General features: G+C 40.9%; 1 protein-coding gene across 1 annotated transcript; it reads right to left on the bottom strand.

Annotated features, from left to right (window-relative positions):
- Positions 1-876: 876 nt before the first annotated feature.
- CBLIF (cobalamin binding intrinsic factor) lies at positions 877-16,520 on the bottom strand. The gene is made up of 9 exons (XM_039470429.2): positions 16,398-16,520; positions 15,035-15,211; positions 13,915-14,028; positions 13,335-13,475; positions 11,654-11,835; positions 7,724-7,901; positions 6,375-6,576; positions 2,767-2,885; positions 877-938 (listed from the first exon to the last, which is right to left on the bottom strand). Exons 1-9 carry the CDS (start codon positions 16,474-16,476, stop codon positions 877-879), a joined length of 1,254 nt encoding a protein of 417 aa, XP_039326363.1. The 5' UTR covers positions 16,477-16,520.
- Positions 16,521-21,126: the final 4,606 nt, after the last annotated feature.

The raw sequence follows: 21,126 nt of genomic DNA on the forward strand, positions 1-21,126 counted from the left end.
AATGCCAGATACAGGTGATGGGTAGGAAGGCAGCAAATCACACTGCCACATGTGTACCTATGCAACAATCTTGCATGTTCTTCACCATGTACCCCAAAACCTAAAATGCAATAAAATAAATAAAAAAATAAAAAATAAATAAAAAATAAAAAAAAGAAAATACCAAAAAAAAGAAATACCTTTAACATTTGTTTCACTAAGTTGCTGCAAAATATATATATATATAATAAATAGTATATAGTGTAATACATATATTAAGTTATGCATAATATATTGAATGTGTTAATTTACATTTTACATATATAAACTATCTAAATATATATTTGAAATATGGATTTAACCAAAACAAATATTGGAAATGGAAGGAGAGAGTTAAAACATAACATCATTTACCTAGTTCTGAACCATCTGGGAGTTTTGTATGTTGAAATGTTTGGCCATTGCATGTGTACATGTATGTACATACATGGGCATGTTTACATTAGGCAACTTGAAAAGGAGTACTTGATATAATGAGAAAATACGAGATTTAAAAAATATATAATTTATAGAAATAGGGAGTGTGTTATTTAATTAATCAAGAAATCAGAATGACATCCAAAAATATCAGCTACTCTCTCTTTTCCCCTTGCCTTAGGTTTAAATGGTGATTGGCAGTCATTGTGTTGAGAAGCTGGAAATTTTATTTTCATGAGTCATAGATGTTGAGACTCCAGTGAACTTTGCATTTTTATTTTACATAGTGATTTTCCATGTTTTTACCAGGAATATGGTGGCATCACAGGCATTCACTTTCTTGCATAGATTTGAAATGAAGTGGAAAAAATTTAACCCATCTTTTGGAGATGTTTGGTAGAAGCTGAACCCACCTCTTCCTTAGTACTGTGTGAAATTGGCTGTGATGTGCTCGTGGTTGAAGGGTATGTAGTCAGCAACCCCTGGAAATAAGCAGAGAGTAACACGAGGTGACCGTGGTGCATGTAAACACCTCCATCCACCAAGGGATGCAGTGGCTAGCTGAAGTGAACCCATTACATTTTTTAAAGGAGTAACCTCATCCTAGAGATAAATAGGCAGTTTGATTATGGAGAGAACATGAAATTGAGATTTAGGAAGTTCTTGTTTCCACACTGTGGTCACCATTTCAAGGGGTATGTCTTTGGGTATACCCCTTAAGATGCACGAGCCTCTTTTTTTCTCACATACAAGATTTTGTAAATAATATTTACTCTGAAGAGTTACTTTCAGAATTAGGAATAATGACCACTAGGTGCCTAATACAGTACCTGGTGCAGAATAATTGTGCAACAAATGGTGGTTATTGCTAAAATGGCTCACTTAGGCCAAAATCAGGGCATTCAAGGGAGAATCTCATGTTCATTTTTGAAGATTTTTTAAGAAATAAGAAAGAGCAGTGGGTTGAGAATTTTTGGCTTTCAGGACAGGAAAGATAGATGATGGCAATATCTGTTACCTTTTATGTAGTTGGGCAGCAGAAAGAATGACAGTTTCAGGCCCAAATCTTTTTTTTTTTTCTCAGAGGCCTTTATCATTCTTTCTCGCAGGGAAGAAAAGTAATTGGTAGACATGAGAATATGCCTGATTTAAGTTCCTGGGCAATTACTTTCTTTTTTAAAAAAATTCTGGGTATTTAAAACAGTTTTAATTTTTGTGGGTACACAGTAGGTATATATATTTATGGGGTATATGGGATATTTTGATACAGATATTTCTTGAGATGAAGGTAATAGGAAAACTAATAATAATAATGATGGATAGTATTTTTGAACACATGCTATGCAAAAAAATTGTACTTAATCATTTTATTATTTCCAATCCTCACAATAACCCAAGTAATGATTAATGCATTTCCATTTTAAAGCCGTGGAAAGTGGCTCAGAGATTTAATGCTAATGTTAAATAAGGGCAGGCGCTTCTAATCAAGTCCTCTATGACTCCAAGATCTTTATTATATGCTTTGCTGCGATTCCACAAATTCTGACCGGCAAGATTTTGTTAAATACATGATAGACTTTAAAAAAAAAAACTCCACCTACTGTAATATTAGATAATGAAGTGTCTTTACCAACCTATGATGTTGGCTCTACTGTGACTTTATTTGGCTTTACGTGTCTCTGCACGGTGACAGTTAACCATCAGGTTAACTAGGTAACATCATGCTTAGACAAAAGCCATGGACTAATGCTCTTTAAATTTGAGAATATTTTAATATGTGTGCAAAAGCTTTAACAAATGTTAAGGTTTTGCTGAAGTCTGAGTTTTATTCTTCCCACTTTCTCCTAATTTTTTCAGGGGAAACATGCACAAATATGTACATGTAGGCATTCTTCTCTTTGGAGATTTTTTTTTCTAAAGAAGGTTAAGCATGAATTTTGAGTGAAACTATTGTAGAAAGCAGTTTGTCCTAAAGTTTGGAAACCTGGGTTTAATTACCCACTTTTACATTCTAGATGCATGCCTTGTAGAAGTCCCTTCAATGTCTCTAAGACTTACTTTCCTTCTCTGTAAAAAGCATTACCACTACCTACAGAATTAATCTCTTTCTCTATCTAATGATTATATATGTACATACAAAATATATATGTGTATACATATATAAGCAATCACTGTCTATAGAATTATTGTATATACACATATAATATTAATTGATTAAATGAATGAATGAATAAATCAAATGAAAAATATAATTAAGGAATGTAGCCTTCAATCTGTGGAAGATAATGCCTATGCCTTTTCTTCCCTCACCTTCATTCAAAGGTGTTACGCCGCTGAGGAACTGCCAGTATGTCTTGTGATTAACATTTTCAGCGATATTGTTGATAGAAGAGACGACAAGGCCCCAAGATGTCATTGTGGTTTCAAATCTAAAAAAGAATTTATTTATGATTAATGTCTCACTTTAGGTCAGGGAACCTGGGGTAAGATGAAAGGATAGAGGCATTCAATTAATTAGTTAGTTATAATTATTAATTTTTTTAGAGACAAGGTGTCACTTTGTTACCCAGGTTAGTGGTGAGATCCTAGCTCATGGCAGCCTTGAAATCGTGGGCTCAAACAATCCAGCCACCAGGATAGAGACATTTTAAATGCTTCAGATAAATGCTTCAGACATTTTAAATGATCATTCTGAGTGTGATTTTATATGATCATTTTATCAGATAAAATCATGTTCAAAAGAGAAAATGCTTTAACCAGTCTACTACCGATGGGCATTTAGGTTGATTCCATGTCTTTGCTATTGTGATTTGTGCTGCAGTGAACATGAATGGAGGCCATTATGCTTAGTAAACTAACACAGGAACAGAAAACAAATACCACAGGTTCTTACTTATAAGTGGGAGCAAAATGATGAGAACACATGGACATGTACAGGGGAACAGCACACACTGGGACCTGTCAGAGGGCACAGGTTGGGAGGAGGGAGAGGATCAGGAGAAATAACTAATAGGTAGTAGAATTAATACCTGGGTGATGAAATAATCTGTACAACAAACCCCCATGATACAGTTTACCTATGTAACAAACCTGTACATGTACCCCAAACTTAAAATAAAAGTTAAGTTAAAAAAAAATAAAAGGGAAAATGGGCCGGGTGTGGTAGATCATGCTTGTAATCCCAGCACTTTGGGAGGCTGAGGAGGGCAGATTGCTTGAGCCCAGGAGCTCGAGACCAGCCCTGGCAATATGATGAAACCCTCTCTCTGACAAAAATACAAATTTTAGCCAGTCTCATAACCGTATCTCAAAATAAATAAACAAAGCTAACATGAATGACTAATGAATATGAAATTACTTCACTTATGTTGAAATGAAATGAAAATGAATGGATTTTGAAAACACTTATTAATAAGGAAATTAAAAAAATGTAAATTCCCTGAAATGGGTAAATAGTTAGACGAGTGATTAAATGAATATCCAAGACTAAATATTTGGAAGCCATGAAAATATTGTCAATACTTTTCAGTAACACGGGAAACGACTTGTGCAAAAATGTTAGTGAAAATATGAGATACAAATTTTACATGAATTATCTGTCCCATGTATATGCTGGATCACGTCCATGTATGATATGCATAGAAAATAACACCTACAAAAGTCATAAAAATGTTACAGTTATGATATTGTGGGTGGACTATAGATGATTTTTCTTGTTTGTGCTTTTTCCCTCAGAATTTCTGCTATATGTATTTATTATATTTATAATCAGAAAAAGAAAAATCAGGCAAAATTAAAGCTAAGCTCAGAGAAGTAAAGTACAGTACATTCAAAGGGTTTTTAAATCAAATATTTTTGGGCCAGGCATGGTGGCTCATGCCATTAATCCCAGCACTTTGGGAGGCCAGGGTGGGTGGATCAGAGATCAGGAGTTTGAGACCAGCCTGGCCAACATGCTGAAACCCCATCTCCACTAAAAATACAAAAATTAGCAGGGCATGGTGGTGCATGCCTGTAATCCCAGCTCAAGAGGCTGAGGCAGGAGAATCGCTTGAACCCAGGAGGCAGAGGTTGCAGTGAGATCACACCATTGCACTCCAGGCTGGGTGCTCTCAAAAAAAAAAAAAAAAAAAAAAAAGAGGAATAGTTTTGAAGTACAATTTTTATCCTGACCTGTGTTGGGGAAGTTATAGAGTCATGCAGTAGGCAGCACACAAAATGTGCTCAACAGAACTGGGTGGAATAGATCCCCATGTAATACCACTCAGTTGTCAATTCCTTAGCCTTTGCCAGTATTCTTTCTTGGTATCTCCCTGAAGAATTTGGACCATATCATCTTTTCTTTGAAAATATCTCCTTTTTTCCTTTCCATGACTTGGCACTTTTCTTCTTCTCCTCTTATAGCTTAGACTTCTCCATGTTTCTTTACTGCGTCCTCTTTTTGCAAACCATAAACATTACCTAAAATTGAATATTCTTCTCTGTGATTCATTTTGGTATCTTCCCCTACCCTGACAGGGTGTCAGATTCAGTCCAGTCTGGGTTCAGCTCTCAACTCTATTAGTTACATGTTATGTGATCTTAAGAATATTACTAACATCTTGGGCCTAAGGGTTCTATCTGTAAAATGAGAATAACTAAATCTGTCTTATGGTTTCATTGGGTGCATGTATCTGCTACCTACTACATGGGTTCTTGCCTTTGGTTATCACCTCTAAGAGATGACTGTCCAATTTTTTTTTTTTTTTTTTTTTTTTTTTTTTTTTTTTTGCCTGTCCTGACCTCTTTTCCTAGTACTTCTTCTATACCTCCAAAAGCCTTTTTTTTTTCTTTCTTTCCTTCCTTCCTTCTTTCTTTGTTTCTTTCTTTTTTGGAGATAGAGTCTTGCTCTGTCTCCCAGGCTGGAGTGCAGTGGCACAATCTCAGCTCACTGCAACCTCTGCCTTCCAGGCTCAAGCAATTCTCCTGTCTTAACCTCCTGGGTCACTGGGACCACAGGCACACTCCACCATGCCTGGCTAATTCTTGTATTTTCAGTAGAGATGGGGTTTTACCATATTGGCCAGGCTGGTCTCGAACTCCTAACTTTAAGTGATCTGCCTGCCTTGGCCTCCCAAAGTGCTGTAATTACAGGCGTGAGCCACTGTGCCTAGCCTTTACCTCCAAAAACCTTCTAATGTTCCTATATCAAATGCCCACCATTAAACATATCTAAGGAATTTAATCCCTTTCTTCGAAGGATACTGTTTTTCCTTGACACTTTTACCCATAGTTTTGAAGCTTCTTTCTCTTGATCTCTATGTCCTGTCACTCATAGAGCCTTGGTGTGTGTCCGTGTATCCCAGAGGAAGTCATCATCACTTCACAGCTCCATTATTTCAGTCATGTCCTACATTTTAGCCTTGTCTCCTAGTATCATGACCCAAACAACATTTTACAATGTGGTTACAAAATAAAGTCCAGTCTCCTTAGCCTGATATTTCAAGACATTTACATGGTCACCCGACCTGGTGTGTCCACCTGGCTTACTCACTGGCCCCAGATTCCTTGCCCAGTCTTAATGCAAATATTTGTTCTAGCCATTTCTTTTCCTGTACTTACCTCTTTCCACATCTTCCTAAATAGTACCTATTCTTTGTGGTTCAAAGGTACAAAGTCTCTTTTTACTGTTCTACTCTGCAATAGACTTTCAAATCTCCTCTGATTTTTTGTTTTTAAAACTTCATCATGCGTTGACTTGTGTGATTTAAGTTTTCATGAGAGCCTTACCTATTTATTAGATTGTAACTTGCTCAAGGGGCTATTAAATAAAAATCTGTTATCAAAAGAAAAAACAATAAGGAAACAGAGGATGAGAAAAAAAATGAGAGTTCAGATTAGACCTGGAGAGAATGATGAATGACACTTGTAACACTCACTTGAACATAGGATTTTTGCGCTGTGCTTCTTCTAGGACAGTCAGTAACACTGATCCACTTTTCACACTAACGTCGATGGTCTCATTGAAGAGCAGCTCAACGCCCCTCAGCTGGTTGTTTATGGTGTATTTGACAGTGATGTTAGATGTGGAGGTGGGGACAGGGCCAGGAGGGCTGGGTAGAGTTGGTTGTACCTCATGATCTGTGAAGGGCAAAGAGGCCACATTTGTCAAAGATTATGGGGTTTGTATTATGGGTGCAAAATCTCTGTTATTGGCAACTCATCCCGGAAAACTTCAAAAAAGCAGTGAGTTTCATACCATTTAACCAAGTAATTGGACAACTAGTGTAGAATTCTGACAAAAACTCCATGGCCACTTTGTTAAGGTTGGGACATCACTGGGAAGCAGCCTAAGGGGTTCAGTGAATGTGGTCATGTTTGGTAGGATTGGGATCAGTTTGCTTGATTTTGGTCTCCACAGTCTGCATTGAGATAGTCAAGAAACTTACTAATCTCTTCTTGTTCATGCAATGCAAGAGAAATGATATTTTATGTTAGCATTTAAAAAAAAGGGAGGTCGAGGAATTGGTATCAAACACTAGTAATCTCTGGAGTGAGAAGTTTTTATGTAAGACCTCTGCTTTCTAAATGCATATTTCTGTAATGTTTGAATTTTAAGTATCGTTCAATTTTATGCATAATTGGATAAAATAAAGGTAGTTTTAATTAAAAAGTGGCTTGCTAGGTTTCCACTCTGTCTCATCCATGTGTCATGCGCATCAAGCTTTCATATTTAGATCTTTAAGTCTCAACTTAAATATGAATTCAGTTCTCTGAAGCCTCCTAAACAAAATCGACAACCGGTCACTATTTTTCTTTTTTGCATTTGCACCTTGTGTGGCTTTAACTTCTATTTAATACTTACTTGATTGTCCCAAATGTTGTAGTTTTTGTTTACACATCTGTCTTCTGACTTTGTGAAAGGCAGATACGATAGGATATGCATAGTGTTTGATGGCACATTTGTCAAATGAATAAATGAAGCTATATGTTATTTGGTTGTTGGGACCACAGACCTTCTCCTACTTCTAGTATCCCACAAGATGCTTTGCACATAGTAGGTACTGCATAAATATATGCTGAATGAAGTAGATACAGGGCTGAGTTCTGAGTGCAGGAGGGTATTATCTGTGTGCTGGCACACACTCTTTAGGACTGTAAGTCAGATGTGCTCTGCTCACATGGGAATAATGGACATTACAAGCCTACATGTCACTTAACATTGATCCATATGTCATTCCTGGCATAAGTTGCTGCTTTATAACATAAGGAATGGTGGATGTCTTACCAGGGCTACAGGTGACCTGGGGCACATCTAGGTATGTCTTGCCTTTCAGGGAAGGGAGGATTTGAGCAATGGACATGGGGTTGTGGAATTTCCCCTGTTTAATCTCATTGAGTATCATATCTATGGTCTTCTTGCAGTTCCATTCCTTTGTAGGTGGCTCAGGTGTTACAGAGAGAGCCTGGGACAAGAAGAGAGAGAGAGAGAGAGGGAAAGAGAGAGGAATTAGGTATAGCTGAGAGTTGGCTCCTACATGTCTTAAGAGAGAAACTTGATCACTAATCCTTGTGATCACCTAATCACCCAGAATACAAAGCCAATGCTATGTAAGGTTTGGAACACAATGCTATGTCTCCACCACTTAGCACAGTCTCTGTCACACAGCAGACACAGAACAAATATCTGTGCAATGATTAGATGCAGGGAACACTATTAGGCAGTCATATTTACCAATGATTCTTGAATGTAGAGTGAGGGTGAGAGCTGGGCTCCAGAGGGAGCTTTAGTCTAGGACAAGCTGGGCTCTAGAGGGAGCGTTAGCCTAGGACCATCTAGCCACATAAATGGAGTAGACCCCTTGTTTTATGCTGTTCTGTACCCTCTTTGGTGGATTTTGCCCTCACTTTGTGCTTGTGTCAAGACTGTTAGTCAGAGGCTCCACAACCCTGGCTCAGTATGGACTCATGACCTGGGCTGGGCTGATGGTGGTGCCCATCCCCTTGATGACAGTGATTTGTGGACACTTGTACTAATTGGAGTTGTTCCCTGACATACAGACATTGGGAGACCAAAAGAATTTTTTTCCCCACTGAGGTTATTCAATTAAGACCAAGCAAGTACACATTAAGCTGCTAGTGAGCATCTTTCTCAGCCACTTTGAAGAAGCAGCCCTGTAGCAGGAAAGAATGAGGAAAATCAGGGCTGGACGATGAAAAAAGAATGGCCACTGATATGATTTGAGCCCTTTATTCTGGTTATTCCTGAAACCACCTAATTCAGCCCTAGACTTCCCAGTGTATGTGAGTAGTAAATCCTCATTTTTTTTCTTGAGCTAAAAGGATTTATATTTCTGTTACTTGCAAAATGGGTTTTGATTAACACATCAAGAGATTCACCTATTTTGCTGAGTTGCATATTGCATGAATAAAATGGAAATCATAATTTCTGCCTATTCTTGCCGGAGTCATTTGGGGTTAAGGGGCTAATGTAGAAAAGCATTTCGTGATGTGTGATGTGGAATTTGTCATTACCACCTCCCTTCCTTTACTGTGCTGATGATGGCCACCAGGGCATGTTAATGGGCCGAGATTGCTGATGACTGGTTCACCTGAAGCTTGGAATAGGTCATGGGAGAAGGGAGAGAGGAGTCAGAAATGGCTGTCTCAGGTGGGGTCAGTATGCACAATTGGGTGTTTGTGACAGGCATGACTGTCACTGTTACCCTCAGCATCCATGAACCATGGCTCTGGACAGAGGCCACTTTACAAGGCAGTTTGGGCTAATGGCCATCAGGTGGGTGCCCCTCTGCAACAGCATCTTGTCCACTGGTCATATGCATCTCCCAAATTTCACTAAGCAAGAACATCATTAATAACTTTTCATCAAGAATTTCGTCAGATCTCTTTTCTTTTCTTTTTTTCTTTCTGAGACAGTCTTGCTGAAACTCACAGGCTGGAGTGCAATGGTGTGATCTTGGCTCACTGAAACCTCCGTCTCCCAGGTTCAACTGATTCTCCTGCCTCAGCCTCTCAAGCAGCTGGGATTATAGGTGCCTGCCACCACACCCAGCTAATCTCTGTATTTTTAGTAGACATGGGGTTTCACCATATTGGCCAGGCTGGTTTTGAACTCCTGACCTCAAGTGATCTGCCCGCCTTGGCCTCCCAAAGTGCTGGGATTACAGGTGTGAGCCACCACGCCCAGCCTATCAGATCCCTTTTCAAGATAAGCGCCTATCAGAGGAATCTTGAAAGCCATAGGATGTTCATGGAAGAGAGAGGAGAAATTCTAGAACAGAGGAAATGCCTCCCGAGCGTCTTTGGGTAGGGTTGAGTGTGGCCTGGGTCACTGAAAGGGCACTGACGTCTTGGAAGAAGGTGAACAAAGACTGAAAATGAGGTTTGCTAGCATCACTGTTCTGCTGAGACAGATCATGAACAATTGTTAAGCATGACATTATGCATGAGATTTTTTGTTTTGTTTTGTTTTGTTTTTTTGCATACCACATTTTATTTTACCTAATTACAACCTTGCTATTAGGGGTAAAATAAAATTTGGGGAAATTCATTTTTCTGAGATGGTGACAGGTCTGGGAGTCAAACCTAAATTGTGATAGCTCCAGAGCCCTTTGATTTTCTATCTCAGAATATTTTAGATTAGGAAAAGATTATATATTAGACACCTATTGATTCCAGATTTCAGGATGCCTAAGTAAACTCCAGAAAGAGACAGTAAAAAGGGTAGGGAGAGATTATGTATTCCTACTAGAAATTCATGTGGCCTGTGGTATTTAGATATAGACATGGTCCTGCCTTTTGATAAAAAAAGCTTTAATTCCCAGGTACAGCTTATCAGAGTATACTCAGCAGGTGATAAAATCCAAACAGAATTCACAAACCAAGTTAGCAAAAGTAAACATTTCTCTGTCTGGTGCTAAATTGAAGCAAGGTTATTTTTAGTGAGTCACACATTAAAAAAATCCCCAAACCATCTTTTCAATCTCTTCCAGACTGCCTTTTTCCTTCCAAAAAGCTTCTAGATTAGAGCACTGGGAATGCTCTTGTAAAATTCAGCCATGGAAAAAACAGGGTTTTGTTCTATGACAAAGTCTCCTTGACTGTGACATAGAAATGAACTTTGTTTTTTATTAGTCACTTCTATACGCGGTCCACTGACATGGAAATTTTGTTTTTGCTCTTACGTTTAACATGAATCAATTCTTAGGCCGTGTATATCCTTTTCTAATGTTTAGTGTATGAAATCTCAATACTGGTCTCTATTGTTTTACCCAGGAGACAATTTATTTCTAGTAGTCCAGGACTATGTTAGGTTTGGGGCTGGTGTCATCACTCCATGATTCTTCCTTTCCTGGGCTTTCTGAGGTGAAGAGTCCCTGGTCCTATTAATTCCCATAGGACATTTTGAGACATTGGAGCTCAAACTTCTTAGTTGGGGTTAGAGGATTCAGCCACAGATGGTTGCTAGTTTTTAATTCTAGTTGATCATTTTTGCCCACTATCATTGGTATATCTGTCTTCTATGGAAGAAGCTGCTCTAATCAACTAGGGTAGAATGGGTTGTTAGATTTAGAAATATTAATACCAAGCACATCTTGCAGAATCCAAGCCTGGGAATACATGCTAGGAAAGCATAGAGTTAAGTATGGACTTGGCTGCCAGGTAGATCTGCTGTACCATTTACTATGAGTTTTTCACAGGTTTAGTCAACTTGAGGTTACTGTCCTTAATCATTTTGAGTATAAACTTATCTATTTTTGGATCAAGGTAAAGTACTGAAAAAGAACACTTGGCTGGTAGGATTGCATTAGAAAATTCTGTATTTTTTGAGGGCCTACTTTAGTACTATTATTTGTGCATCAAAATTGCAATAGTCTGTAACTATTATAAATAAATTGATCATTGTTAATAATAAATCAACATATTTCTTGATTTATTTGTTTCATTTTTTTTCCCAAGGAAGAGAAATGTGTTTATGTAGATTTTCTTTCACACTTTACATAGGAGTTAGGGAGGAATTAACACTTACCTGCATTTTACCAGGAGAGAAATTGAGGCCCAGGCACCACAAAGAATATATCTCAGGTCATACTAGCTGGACTTTCACAGAGATGTTACTAGGAGGACCTGGCCTCTTGAGTCTGCAATCCAGGCTTCTTGTCAGGAACCCAACCAAGAGCATCCAGCATGTGTTTACCTGCATGGCGAGGCCAGTACTGTAGATGTCTCCAATGATGCCATTATCTTTGATCCTCATGCTGATATTCTCCACAGTATCTTTTAGTACCCGACCAAACAGGGCTCTGTAACCTTCTTCTGAACCTACAGGGATCTTGTTGTACATGCAGGTCAGAGCCAGGGTTGCCATTGCTCCTGTGTCTGTGAATGACAGAGGGGATAAGATCACCATAGTCACTACTGCAATATGAACAGCTGACATTTATTGTGTGCTTACTGTGTTCTGGTTCTATGATTTTATTTGCTCTTCAGAAAAACCTGTGAAATAGTACCTGTAATTATCTCCCTTTAAGAGACAAAGAAATAGAGGCTCAGAAAAATTAAGTAACTGCCCAAGGCCACATAGTAAGTACAGGGCCAGGATCTTAACCCAGAACTATACAACTCAACATCTCATGCTTATAATTAATGTAGACTGGCAGTATGTTCAATTGCACTGCTCTTATGCCAGGAAAGACAGACAGTCTCTTTTCTAAATTCCTGTAGCATTTGTTGTTTATATGTCTGTTTTACAATCTTGGGGCTCTCTTTTATTTTTTGTTACTGTGCTCTTAGATGTAAACTCTTAGATGGTGGGAACTTCGCGTCCACCAAAGCATGCCACAAAGGGACTTTTTCTTGTTTGCATGCAATAAACATGTGGAACCAGTGAGCAAGTTCTGGGATGACAAGACTAGAATAAATAAAAGACTTGCCAGTTATCATCTTTTATTTCATTGATCTCCCCCTCCTCACCTTAATCTCCATTTGAAAGTTGCATAACTTCCTTAAGGGTGATAGTGTTACTGACAACCAGAAGCAAATAAGTCCGAACTCTTGGAGGCAGAGATGCCCCAGAAATGTGTGAGGTCCCAGATGTGAAAGGGAGACCAGCCTGTTCTTGACCCCCAGGGAGGATCCTAGAGCAATGGTTCATCTGTTTGTCTGACAGAAATTGAAACAAGAGAGGTTGCTGATGGGGCATGCATAAGGGAGTGAAAATCTGAGATAATACTACTTACTGCTTGGAGAGTTGGCAGAGGAGAAAAGGTGACCGTGAATGCGGGCTGTGACAGTGGCCCCCAGAGAAGGATCATTATCCATAGAAGGGGACAGAAGGAGGACATGATGTTGTAGAGGAAAAGGCTCCCATTTACAAACAGCTATGTGCTTGCGGAACAAAGCTGCAGGGTGGTCCCTGGGTTTCCATGAAGGGAAACATTATGAGTTAGGGTTCTGAGAGTAGCTGTTTCATAGAGAGGTTATTTGGATGTAATGAGGAGAAGTATCGAGAAGAATGGAGTGTAAGTAGTGATTAAAGAGAGGATGCAGGGGAGAAGTGAAGCAAGACATTAATATTTATTTTGGGAGGAACTTCTGACTTGAATGACAGAACTATTGTTCCCAGCGGAGATTCTGTAGTTGCCAGACATATCAAGTATTGTATTTGTTTCTAAACGCTGCTATCTCCCCTTCCTTCATGTGCTCCTCAGTTCACACTCCAACAGACATCTGGTAAGTATCTCCCATTAACAGGCATGTTCACAGTCCTTAGCTCCTCCTCCATGGAAAGCTCTCCTTTCCCACTTCCCTGCCAGCTCCACCATTCAGTGCACAATACCTCTGATGTTCCCAGTTCAGGGCAGTGGTGACCTACTCACCTACGTTGAAGGGAGCGGAATTGGCCTGCAGGGTCTTGGCAAAGCGGACAGCTGTTGGTAGGGTGGCTTCAGAGTTCTTCTGGCACAGTGCCAAGATCGCTAGACTGGGCCCATAGAAGGCTGATGCTTCAGTGTTGGGGCCTCAGAAGGGGACAGAGAACCTTCATCAGACTCACATTCACCATGATGAGGACATTTGCAAAGAAGGAAAAGCCAAGCCTTCAGAATGGAAATTGCTAGAAAATCTGCCCCCAAAGAGACACAGCACAGACAAAGAGTGACTTCAGTGTTTTTCAAAAGAATGTCATCAGGCATCTGTAAAGAATGAGATGACTGTGTCTTTAGACAGGTGATGGCTCAATAAGCTTGTGCCCTTGGGGTCATGGCCATTTCTAGTTCATTTTGGGTTGGAAATGAATCTCTCCCTTTTGTGAGTATGGGAAGGACCAGAGTGAAAGATACATTGTGTCTCTTCCCTGACTTTCCTTTCTCTCCACCCCCACCCTTTTCCTTTCTGGATTTAAAATTCTTAGGAAAAACCATGTGCCTGATTCTCTTCTCCCTTCCAGTGAGGTCTTACTGGAAGGTGCCCAGTTCTCCATTTGACTTTGTAGGATGGATACTTTATCCCCAGGGTCTCGGCAGGAGGAGGTGAGGGCCATGATGGTGAGGCCGAGCTGCCCAATGGTTAGATCTGCAGAGAAGAGAACAGAACAGTTAGACAGAGACATTCTCAAGGGACAGCTCTCCAGGAGCCAGGGGTGAGGTTTCTGCTTTTTATGCAGAGCATTTTGAATTTTTAATAATGAACAGTTTTTTGATCTGTCTTTCCAAAGAAAAAAATATGGGTGAATATGTAAAGGAATATTTAATCTAGCAGCCTCTGTGTAACTTGATGACTCTAGTATTCGGTATTTGAGAATCCCTGATATTTGATTAGAAAAGCAGCAAAGACACTCATATAGATTTATATACAGAAATTTACAGTTATGAAATAAAACTTTATTATCTAACTTGGGCCTCCAGGCAACTTTTGGGAGATAGGCAGAACAGGGATTTTATTATTATCATTGCTGTTAGTATGTTAGTAGTAGTAGGGTTATTGTTAGAATCACCTGGAAAGTGAGGCTGAACAGTATCCAGTGACTCTGTCCCTGATCCCAGAGTTAGGAAGTGGCAGAGCCAGAACTGGAAGGCTGCTGCTTTTTTTTTTTTTTTTTTTTTTTTTTTTTTTTTTTTTTTTTAAAGATGGAGTCTCCCTCTGTCACCAGGTGTGATCTTGGCTCCTGCAACTTTTGCCTCCCAGGTTCAAGCGATTCTCCTGCCTCAGCCTCCCGAGTAGCTGGGACTACAGGCACATGCCACCATGCCCAGCTAATTTTTGTATTTGTAGTAGAGACGGAGTTTCACCATGTTGGCCAGGATGGTCTCCATCTCTTGACCTTGTGATCCGCCCGCCTTGGCAAGGCTGCTCCTTTGGGGTCTAGTCCAGAGCTTGCTCTGCCCTCCTTCATGAATGCTCTAACTTCACATGTTTTTCTTTCCAGGTGTCTTCCAGGTATGTAGGGAAAGGTGTTTGGGTAGTTTATGTACAATCAGGCAGCATTGGGGGCAGGGGCGGGAAGGACACTGAGTTGGGTTCTGGAGGTGGTGAGTGATGTGGGAGATTCAGGGAGAGTGCAAGCAGCTGGATGTCTCACCGTCAGCGTTGCTTGACATGAGCTGGTAAGTCAGGAGCTTCTGGGCCTCCAAGCTGTAGGCTCCGACTAGATTCATGGCAATCAGGATGCTGGGGTTTGGGTAGGCTGATGAAGAAACCGAGCTCTCCATGAGGACTTGCATGCTATTGACCAACGGCTCCTGTGCTGAGGGAACGTCTGAGAAGAGGAAAGCCATTTAGTAACCTCCCGATCCTCATCCCTTCTCAAAAACATGATTCCTGTGTCTTTGCTGCCTTTTAGGAGTATACTTGGTTAGCACTGGTATCCTAAGTGTCTAAAGAGAAATGAAGAAAATGGTGAGATTTTACTTTTGAGGATAGTTAGTCTCTACATCTCCCCAAATAACCCGTATCCTTAAGAAAGCAAATTTTACATTTAGTAACTTAAAGCAATGTGACTCATGACATTTCTCATAATTTCTATCACTTTTCTAGGAATCACTGATTTCCTTGCATTCATTTTTTCCTCACTTTTTTACGAAGAATAGTAAAGATTTGGGATATAATTTATCCTCAGTGAGTACCAAAATCTCTCACTAGTATGTAGTGGTGTCAGGTCACAGTAGCTACTTAGTGTCTGTGTTTGTACCATCAGCCGTCATTCTTGCAGTAGTACTTCCATCTCTCTTATTTTTATTTTGAGATAGGGTGTTGCTGTGTCATCTAGGCCGGAGTGCAGTGGTGGGATCATAGCTCATTGCAGCCTCGACCTCCTGGGCTCAAGCGATTCTCCTACCTCAACTTTTTGAGTAGCTGGGACCACAGGTGCATGCCACTGTGCCCAGCTAATTTTTTTTTTTTTTTTTTTTGAGACGGAGTCTTGCCCTGTCACCCAGGCTGGAGTGCAGTGGTATGATCTTGGCTTACTGCAGTTCAAGCAATTCTGCCTCAGCCTCCTGAGTAGCTGGGATTACAGGTATGTGCCACCACACCTGGCTAATTTTTGTATTCTTAGTAGAGACAGGATTTCACCATGTTGGCCAGGCTGGTCTCAAACTCTTGATCTGATGATCCACCTGCCTTGGCCTCCCGAAGTGCTGGGATTGCAGGCGTGAGCCACTGCGACCAGTCCATGCCCAGCTAATTAAAAAATTTTTTTCTTTGTTTTGTAGAGATGGAGTCTCGCTGTGTTGCCCAGGCTGGTCTTGAACTCTTGGGCTCAAGCAGTCCTCCCACCTGAATCTCCCAAAGTGTTGGGATTATAGGTGTGAGCTACTATACCTGGCTCCATGTCTCTGCTATTTTCAACCACTTTCTCATCAGCAGACCTCAGTGTTAGAGGTCACAGCCCCTCCCCAGTACAACTGCTTCGCTGACCTCCTTGGAAAAAACATCATACTCACAGCATGAACTCTGGGTCTGGGTACTCCTCCCAGCCACAGCCCAGAGAAGGCTCAGGAGGTAGAGGGCAGACCAGGCCATCTCACTCTCACGTCTACGTCTCTCATCCACAAGAACCGTGATTTACAAGTGGAATATTTCTTTACCGTCTCTTATATGTGCTTCCCTTTGTTAAATAATCTCCCCCAGCCCAGCCACTCCTAACTACCCCTGTGCTGATCACTCCTTTCCTGATACAAGTAAGCAAATTTTCATTTGCTTATCTAAGTTTACCTACTACAGACCCTCCAAAGTGTTTGAAGGTGACTTCTAGGTTACACAGTCGTGTGAGAAGAAACTTGGCACTGGGTATGCAGTGAAGGCAGTGTTGGGAAAATGTCCTTTACCAAAGTCCTGGGTCAGATATCAGGAAGTTTGGCTAATGTGCCTGTATCAACAAGACTTCTCCTAGCCCTTATTGTATCCAATTACAGTCATTGGGCTGCTTTTTAGTAACTGCTCACTGGGATTTAGGCCATTCGTTGCATCCGGCTCATTTTATGATCCTAGGCACCTCCTTTACAATATATCCTTTTAGGTTCTCAGGTGGGTATCTGCCAGCTGACATCTGGCTTTAGGTAATTAATTATGTCTACCTGGACCTGAATTCTGGCCTAGGCTATTTGAAGTTGTTTGACTTTAGGCAAGAAATGGACCTTGGTTTCCCAGAAATGGTTTTGTTTAATTTCTCTTTCCTTATCTGGGAATAAAAGCAGTCTCAAACACTCAAAGCTTTCAGATATTATCTTTTAAAGTAAGTAATTAGAAAATGTGCCATCAGTTAAGTATACGTATTTCAGGTGTGTAGCTATATTAAAAAACAAATTATACCTCTTTATAAGCGAGAACTGAAAATGGTATCTTGAAATTAGAAAGGAGCTTTTTTCTTTCATCTCTGCATGTAGAGTAGCTCATTTTAAGGGGAAATTCTCCATTGGCTCCCATCTTAGCATAAAAGTCAAAGCTGGGTAGGCACAGTGGCTCACACCTGTAATCTCAGCACTTTGGGAGGCCAAGGCGGGTGGATCACGAGATCGGGAGTTCAAGATCAGCCTGGCCAATATAGTGAAACCCTGTCTCTATTAAAACAAAAACAAAACCAAAGACAAAAATTAGCCGGGCGTGGTTGTGCACACCTATGGTCCCAGCTACTTGGGAGGTTGAGACAGGAGAATCACTTGAACCCTGGAGGCAGAGCTTGCAGTGAGCCGAGATCGCACCACTGTACTCTAGCCCAGGTGATGGAGCAAGACAAAACCCTTTTCATGACCTACAAGGCCTTAGAAGATCTGACTTCTGGTTCCTTTCTGACCTCAGCTCCAAGCATTATGTCCTTTGCTCACACTGCTCCAGTTGCACAGAACTTATGCCGCTTGAACACTTCAGCTACCTTTGCACATGATGTCCCCTCAGCCCAGGACCCTCTTCTTTTAAATAGCCTCATGGTGGCTTCCTTACATCCTTCATGTCTCTGCTCAGAGGTAAGCTTTTAGAGAGGCCTTCCCAGGCCATCCTACATAAGAGCCTACATCCTCACCTCCACTGATACTCATCATGCCCCTGGCCTGCTATAACTTATCGCCCTCTCGCACTATGTGTGTGGCTGTCTACCATTTATCTCCCTACTGGAATGTCTGCTCCATGAGGGAGGGGCTTCGCCTCTTTGGCTCACTGCTCTATCCTTAGCTCTTATGACAGTACCTAGCTCACAGTAGAAATAAAATATTTTTTGAATGAGTGAATTAATGAGCAAATGTAAGACATGGATAATAAAGCAGTTTTTCCCCCCTTGGGAAACTTGGTGAGTTTTGTGAGATGAGAGCATAGGGTACATATTGGGGTGTGCTGGACAATTTCTGACATGGCTCCGTGTTTTCACCTCCTGGTATTCATGCCTTGCGTAGGCCTTCCCCCTAGAGTGTGGGCTGGCTGGGGCCACATTCTAATATAATGAATATAATGCAGCAAAGGTGATGGGATGTGGTTGCAGAAGACCAGTTTCCCACTTGCTTACCTTCTCTCTCTTGCTCTTCCTGCTCTGATGAAGGCAGCTTCCAAGTGTGAGCTGCCTTATGGAGAAGCGCATGTGTGGCCCCCTAAGAGTAGCCTCCAGCCAATATCCAGGGAGGAAAGAATCCTTCCCCAGTGAGCTTTGAGATGAAGGCAGCCCCAGCTGACATCTTGATTGCAGCCCTGGGAGAGACCCTCCTAAGCCAGAGGACCCATGTAAACCCTCCCTGGATTCTTGACCCACAGAAACTATGGGATAATAAGTGCTGTTTTAGGTCACTAAGTTTTAGAGTAACTTGTTATGCAGCAGTAGCTATCCAATACATGGTATATGGTGGAAGATAAGGCTGGAAAGACAGTTTACATCTACTTGGCGCATGGAGTGTGAAGGAGTCTAGGCAGAATAATGCCAGTGCTGGCATCCTGCCAAATGCTCATGCCTAATCCCTGGAACTTGTGAACATGTTATGTGGGTCATAGGGCGAGGAAGAATTAAAGATGCACATGGAATTAAAGTGGCTAATGAACTGACTTTAAGAGAGGAAGATTAGCTTCTATCATCTGGGTGGGTCCAATGTCTTCACAGAGGTCCTTGTTAGTGGCAGAAAAAGGCAAGAGAATTAGAGTCAGAAAAGCAAATGTGGTGTTGGAGGCAGAAGTCGAAATGATGCTATTGCTGACTTTGAAGGTAGACAGGGGCCATGAGCCATGCAATGTGGGTAGCCTCCAGAATCTGGAAAAGGCAAGGGAATGGATTCTTCCCTAGAAGCTCTGTTACTAGGGCAACCCTAGCAAAATAGCTGGGAAGGCTCCTTATTTTCTTAAACAGCTTTTTTTTGCTTAGTCTTTTTATCTATAGGTGCCACTGCTTATAGAGCTCCAGATTTTCCAGGATGCTGCAGGAACTTCACAATCCCTTGCCAAACACCAGAGGAAGAAAACAATTTTCTTTTAAGGGAAAATAATCTAGTATTATAATGATATGTTAATGATCTAAAGGTAACTAGGGGTTGCCGGTTCTGGTTTGCACCTGTCTCATGCAGCCTGTCCCTTTCCCATGTAGCCTGTCCCTGTCCCATGCAGCCTGCCCCTGTCCCATGCAGCATGAGATAGGTGCAAACCAGAACCGACAACCCCTAGTTACTTTCAGATCATTAACATATCATTATAATACTAGATTCCTTTCCCTTAAAAGAAAATTGTTGCCATTTTGTGTACATGCGATGTAGGAAGAATTATGTCTGGGGGTTGCACCTGCGTGTTTGGAACTCCACCCTCGGCCTGCTTACATACCTTCCCTGCCCCATGTCTAACTCTTGAAAATTCCCCTGCTGCCTATTGCTTAAGGAGAAGGTGCCTTTAGAGCAAAGCTCCCCTTCTCCATTCCCTGGCCAGTGAATATGACCTGATTGCTTTTGACCAATTGCATGTTCTTTCTTTGTGACCTATACAAAATAGGGTAAGAACTTGGTTTACTGGTGCCACCTCTAGAAGGAACACAGCTCTTTTGACACCTTGATCTTAGCCCAGTGAGACTTCTGACCTCCAGAACTGAGAGATGACAAATTTGTCTTAAGTAACAAAATTTGTGGTAATCTGTTACAGAAACAATAAGAATCTAAAATACAGGACTATGAGTCCAATATGGTGCTGACGTTGGGTTCTAGAGCCTGCTCCTGATCATCCTGAGATGATCCACACGCCCTTGGCCTGCCAGCTTTTTAACCACTCACTTCCTTGTATTAAAAATTACCATTTACAACCATGGCAGCTGCGAAACTGGTCGTGACACAATTGTAGCAGTTAGTAAATCCCAGAACAGGAACCACACAGGCCATACATTTCTTAATGGAGGCATTTTGACAGTCCTTGGTTAACTATTGACTCGGATTGTATGTTCATTTATTTCCTGGTTTCTCCTGTGCCTAATTTTTGGATATGAAAGCACTCAGACTCTCTCTGGACATAAGTAAGGTTTATTTATGGTGATTATTCTTTGCTGTGGCAGCAGAAGCAAGTTTCTCTCTTCAGAATCAGTTCAGGTTCTGTAATAGTCTCAAGCTGTAGTAGCTTCTTGTTAGGCAAGTGTGGCCTGAACTACATTTCTTCTTCTTTTTTTTTTTTTTTTTTTTTTTGACATAGAGTCTGGCTCTGTCACCTAGGCTGGGATACAGTTGTATGATCTTAGTTCACTGCAACCTCTGCCTGTAATCCCAGCTACTTGGGAGGCTGAGGCAGAAGAATCACTTGAACCCGGGAGGCGGAGGTTGTAATGAGCCAAGATGGTACCACTGCACTCCGGCCTGGAGACAGAGTGAGACTCCATGTCAAATAAATAAATAAATAAATGTGACTTCTTAGCATGACAAAGATTGATTAGAAAAATAAAAAATAGAAAAAAAGGAAAAAAGTGAATTACGTGGAAATGAAGAGTGGAAGTGATTTTTTTTTTGCATGTGCATTTTGTTGATATGAATATTGGGGTGATTTTATGGGGAAATAAAGGGAAAATAAACCTAAAAGAACAAGAAGTAGGACCCAAGGGGAGACAGCTGTAGGCAGGGGATGAGACTGTTTCTCAGACTATGGTCAGACCTTTTATGTAGATGCCTCACTTTCCCCTTCTTCTGAGCAACATGTTTTTTTCTATCCGCTACGTGTATGAAGTCAGTGTGACCACTG

This window comes from Saimiri boliviensis, chromosome 6 (assembly GCF_048565385.1).
Source record: "Saimiri boliviensis isolate mSaiBol1 chromosome 6, mSaiBol1.pri, whole genome shotgun sequence".
Classification (NCBI taxonomy): domain Eukaryota; kingdom Metazoa; phylum Chordata; class Mammalia; order Primates; family Cebidae; genus Saimiri; species Saimiri boliviensis.

What these genes read in the sequence shown, in the direction of transcription:
- CBLIF (XM_039470429.2), bottom strand. Translation starts at nt 16,476, where the DNA reads ATGGCCTGGTCTGCCCTCTACCTCCTGAGCCTTCTCTGGGCTGTGGCT. An exon ending in CCAGACCCAGAGTTCATGCT is followed by an intron (nt 15,212 to 16,397) that starts GTGAGTATGATG and finishes TCCTCTTCTCAG; the next exon opens with ACGTTCCCTCAGCACAGGAG. An exon ending in CCAGGTCACCTGTAGCCCTG is followed by an intron (nt 6,577 to 7,723) that starts GTAAGACATCCA and finishes TGCCCTTCACAG; the next exon opens with ATCATGAGGTACAACCAACT.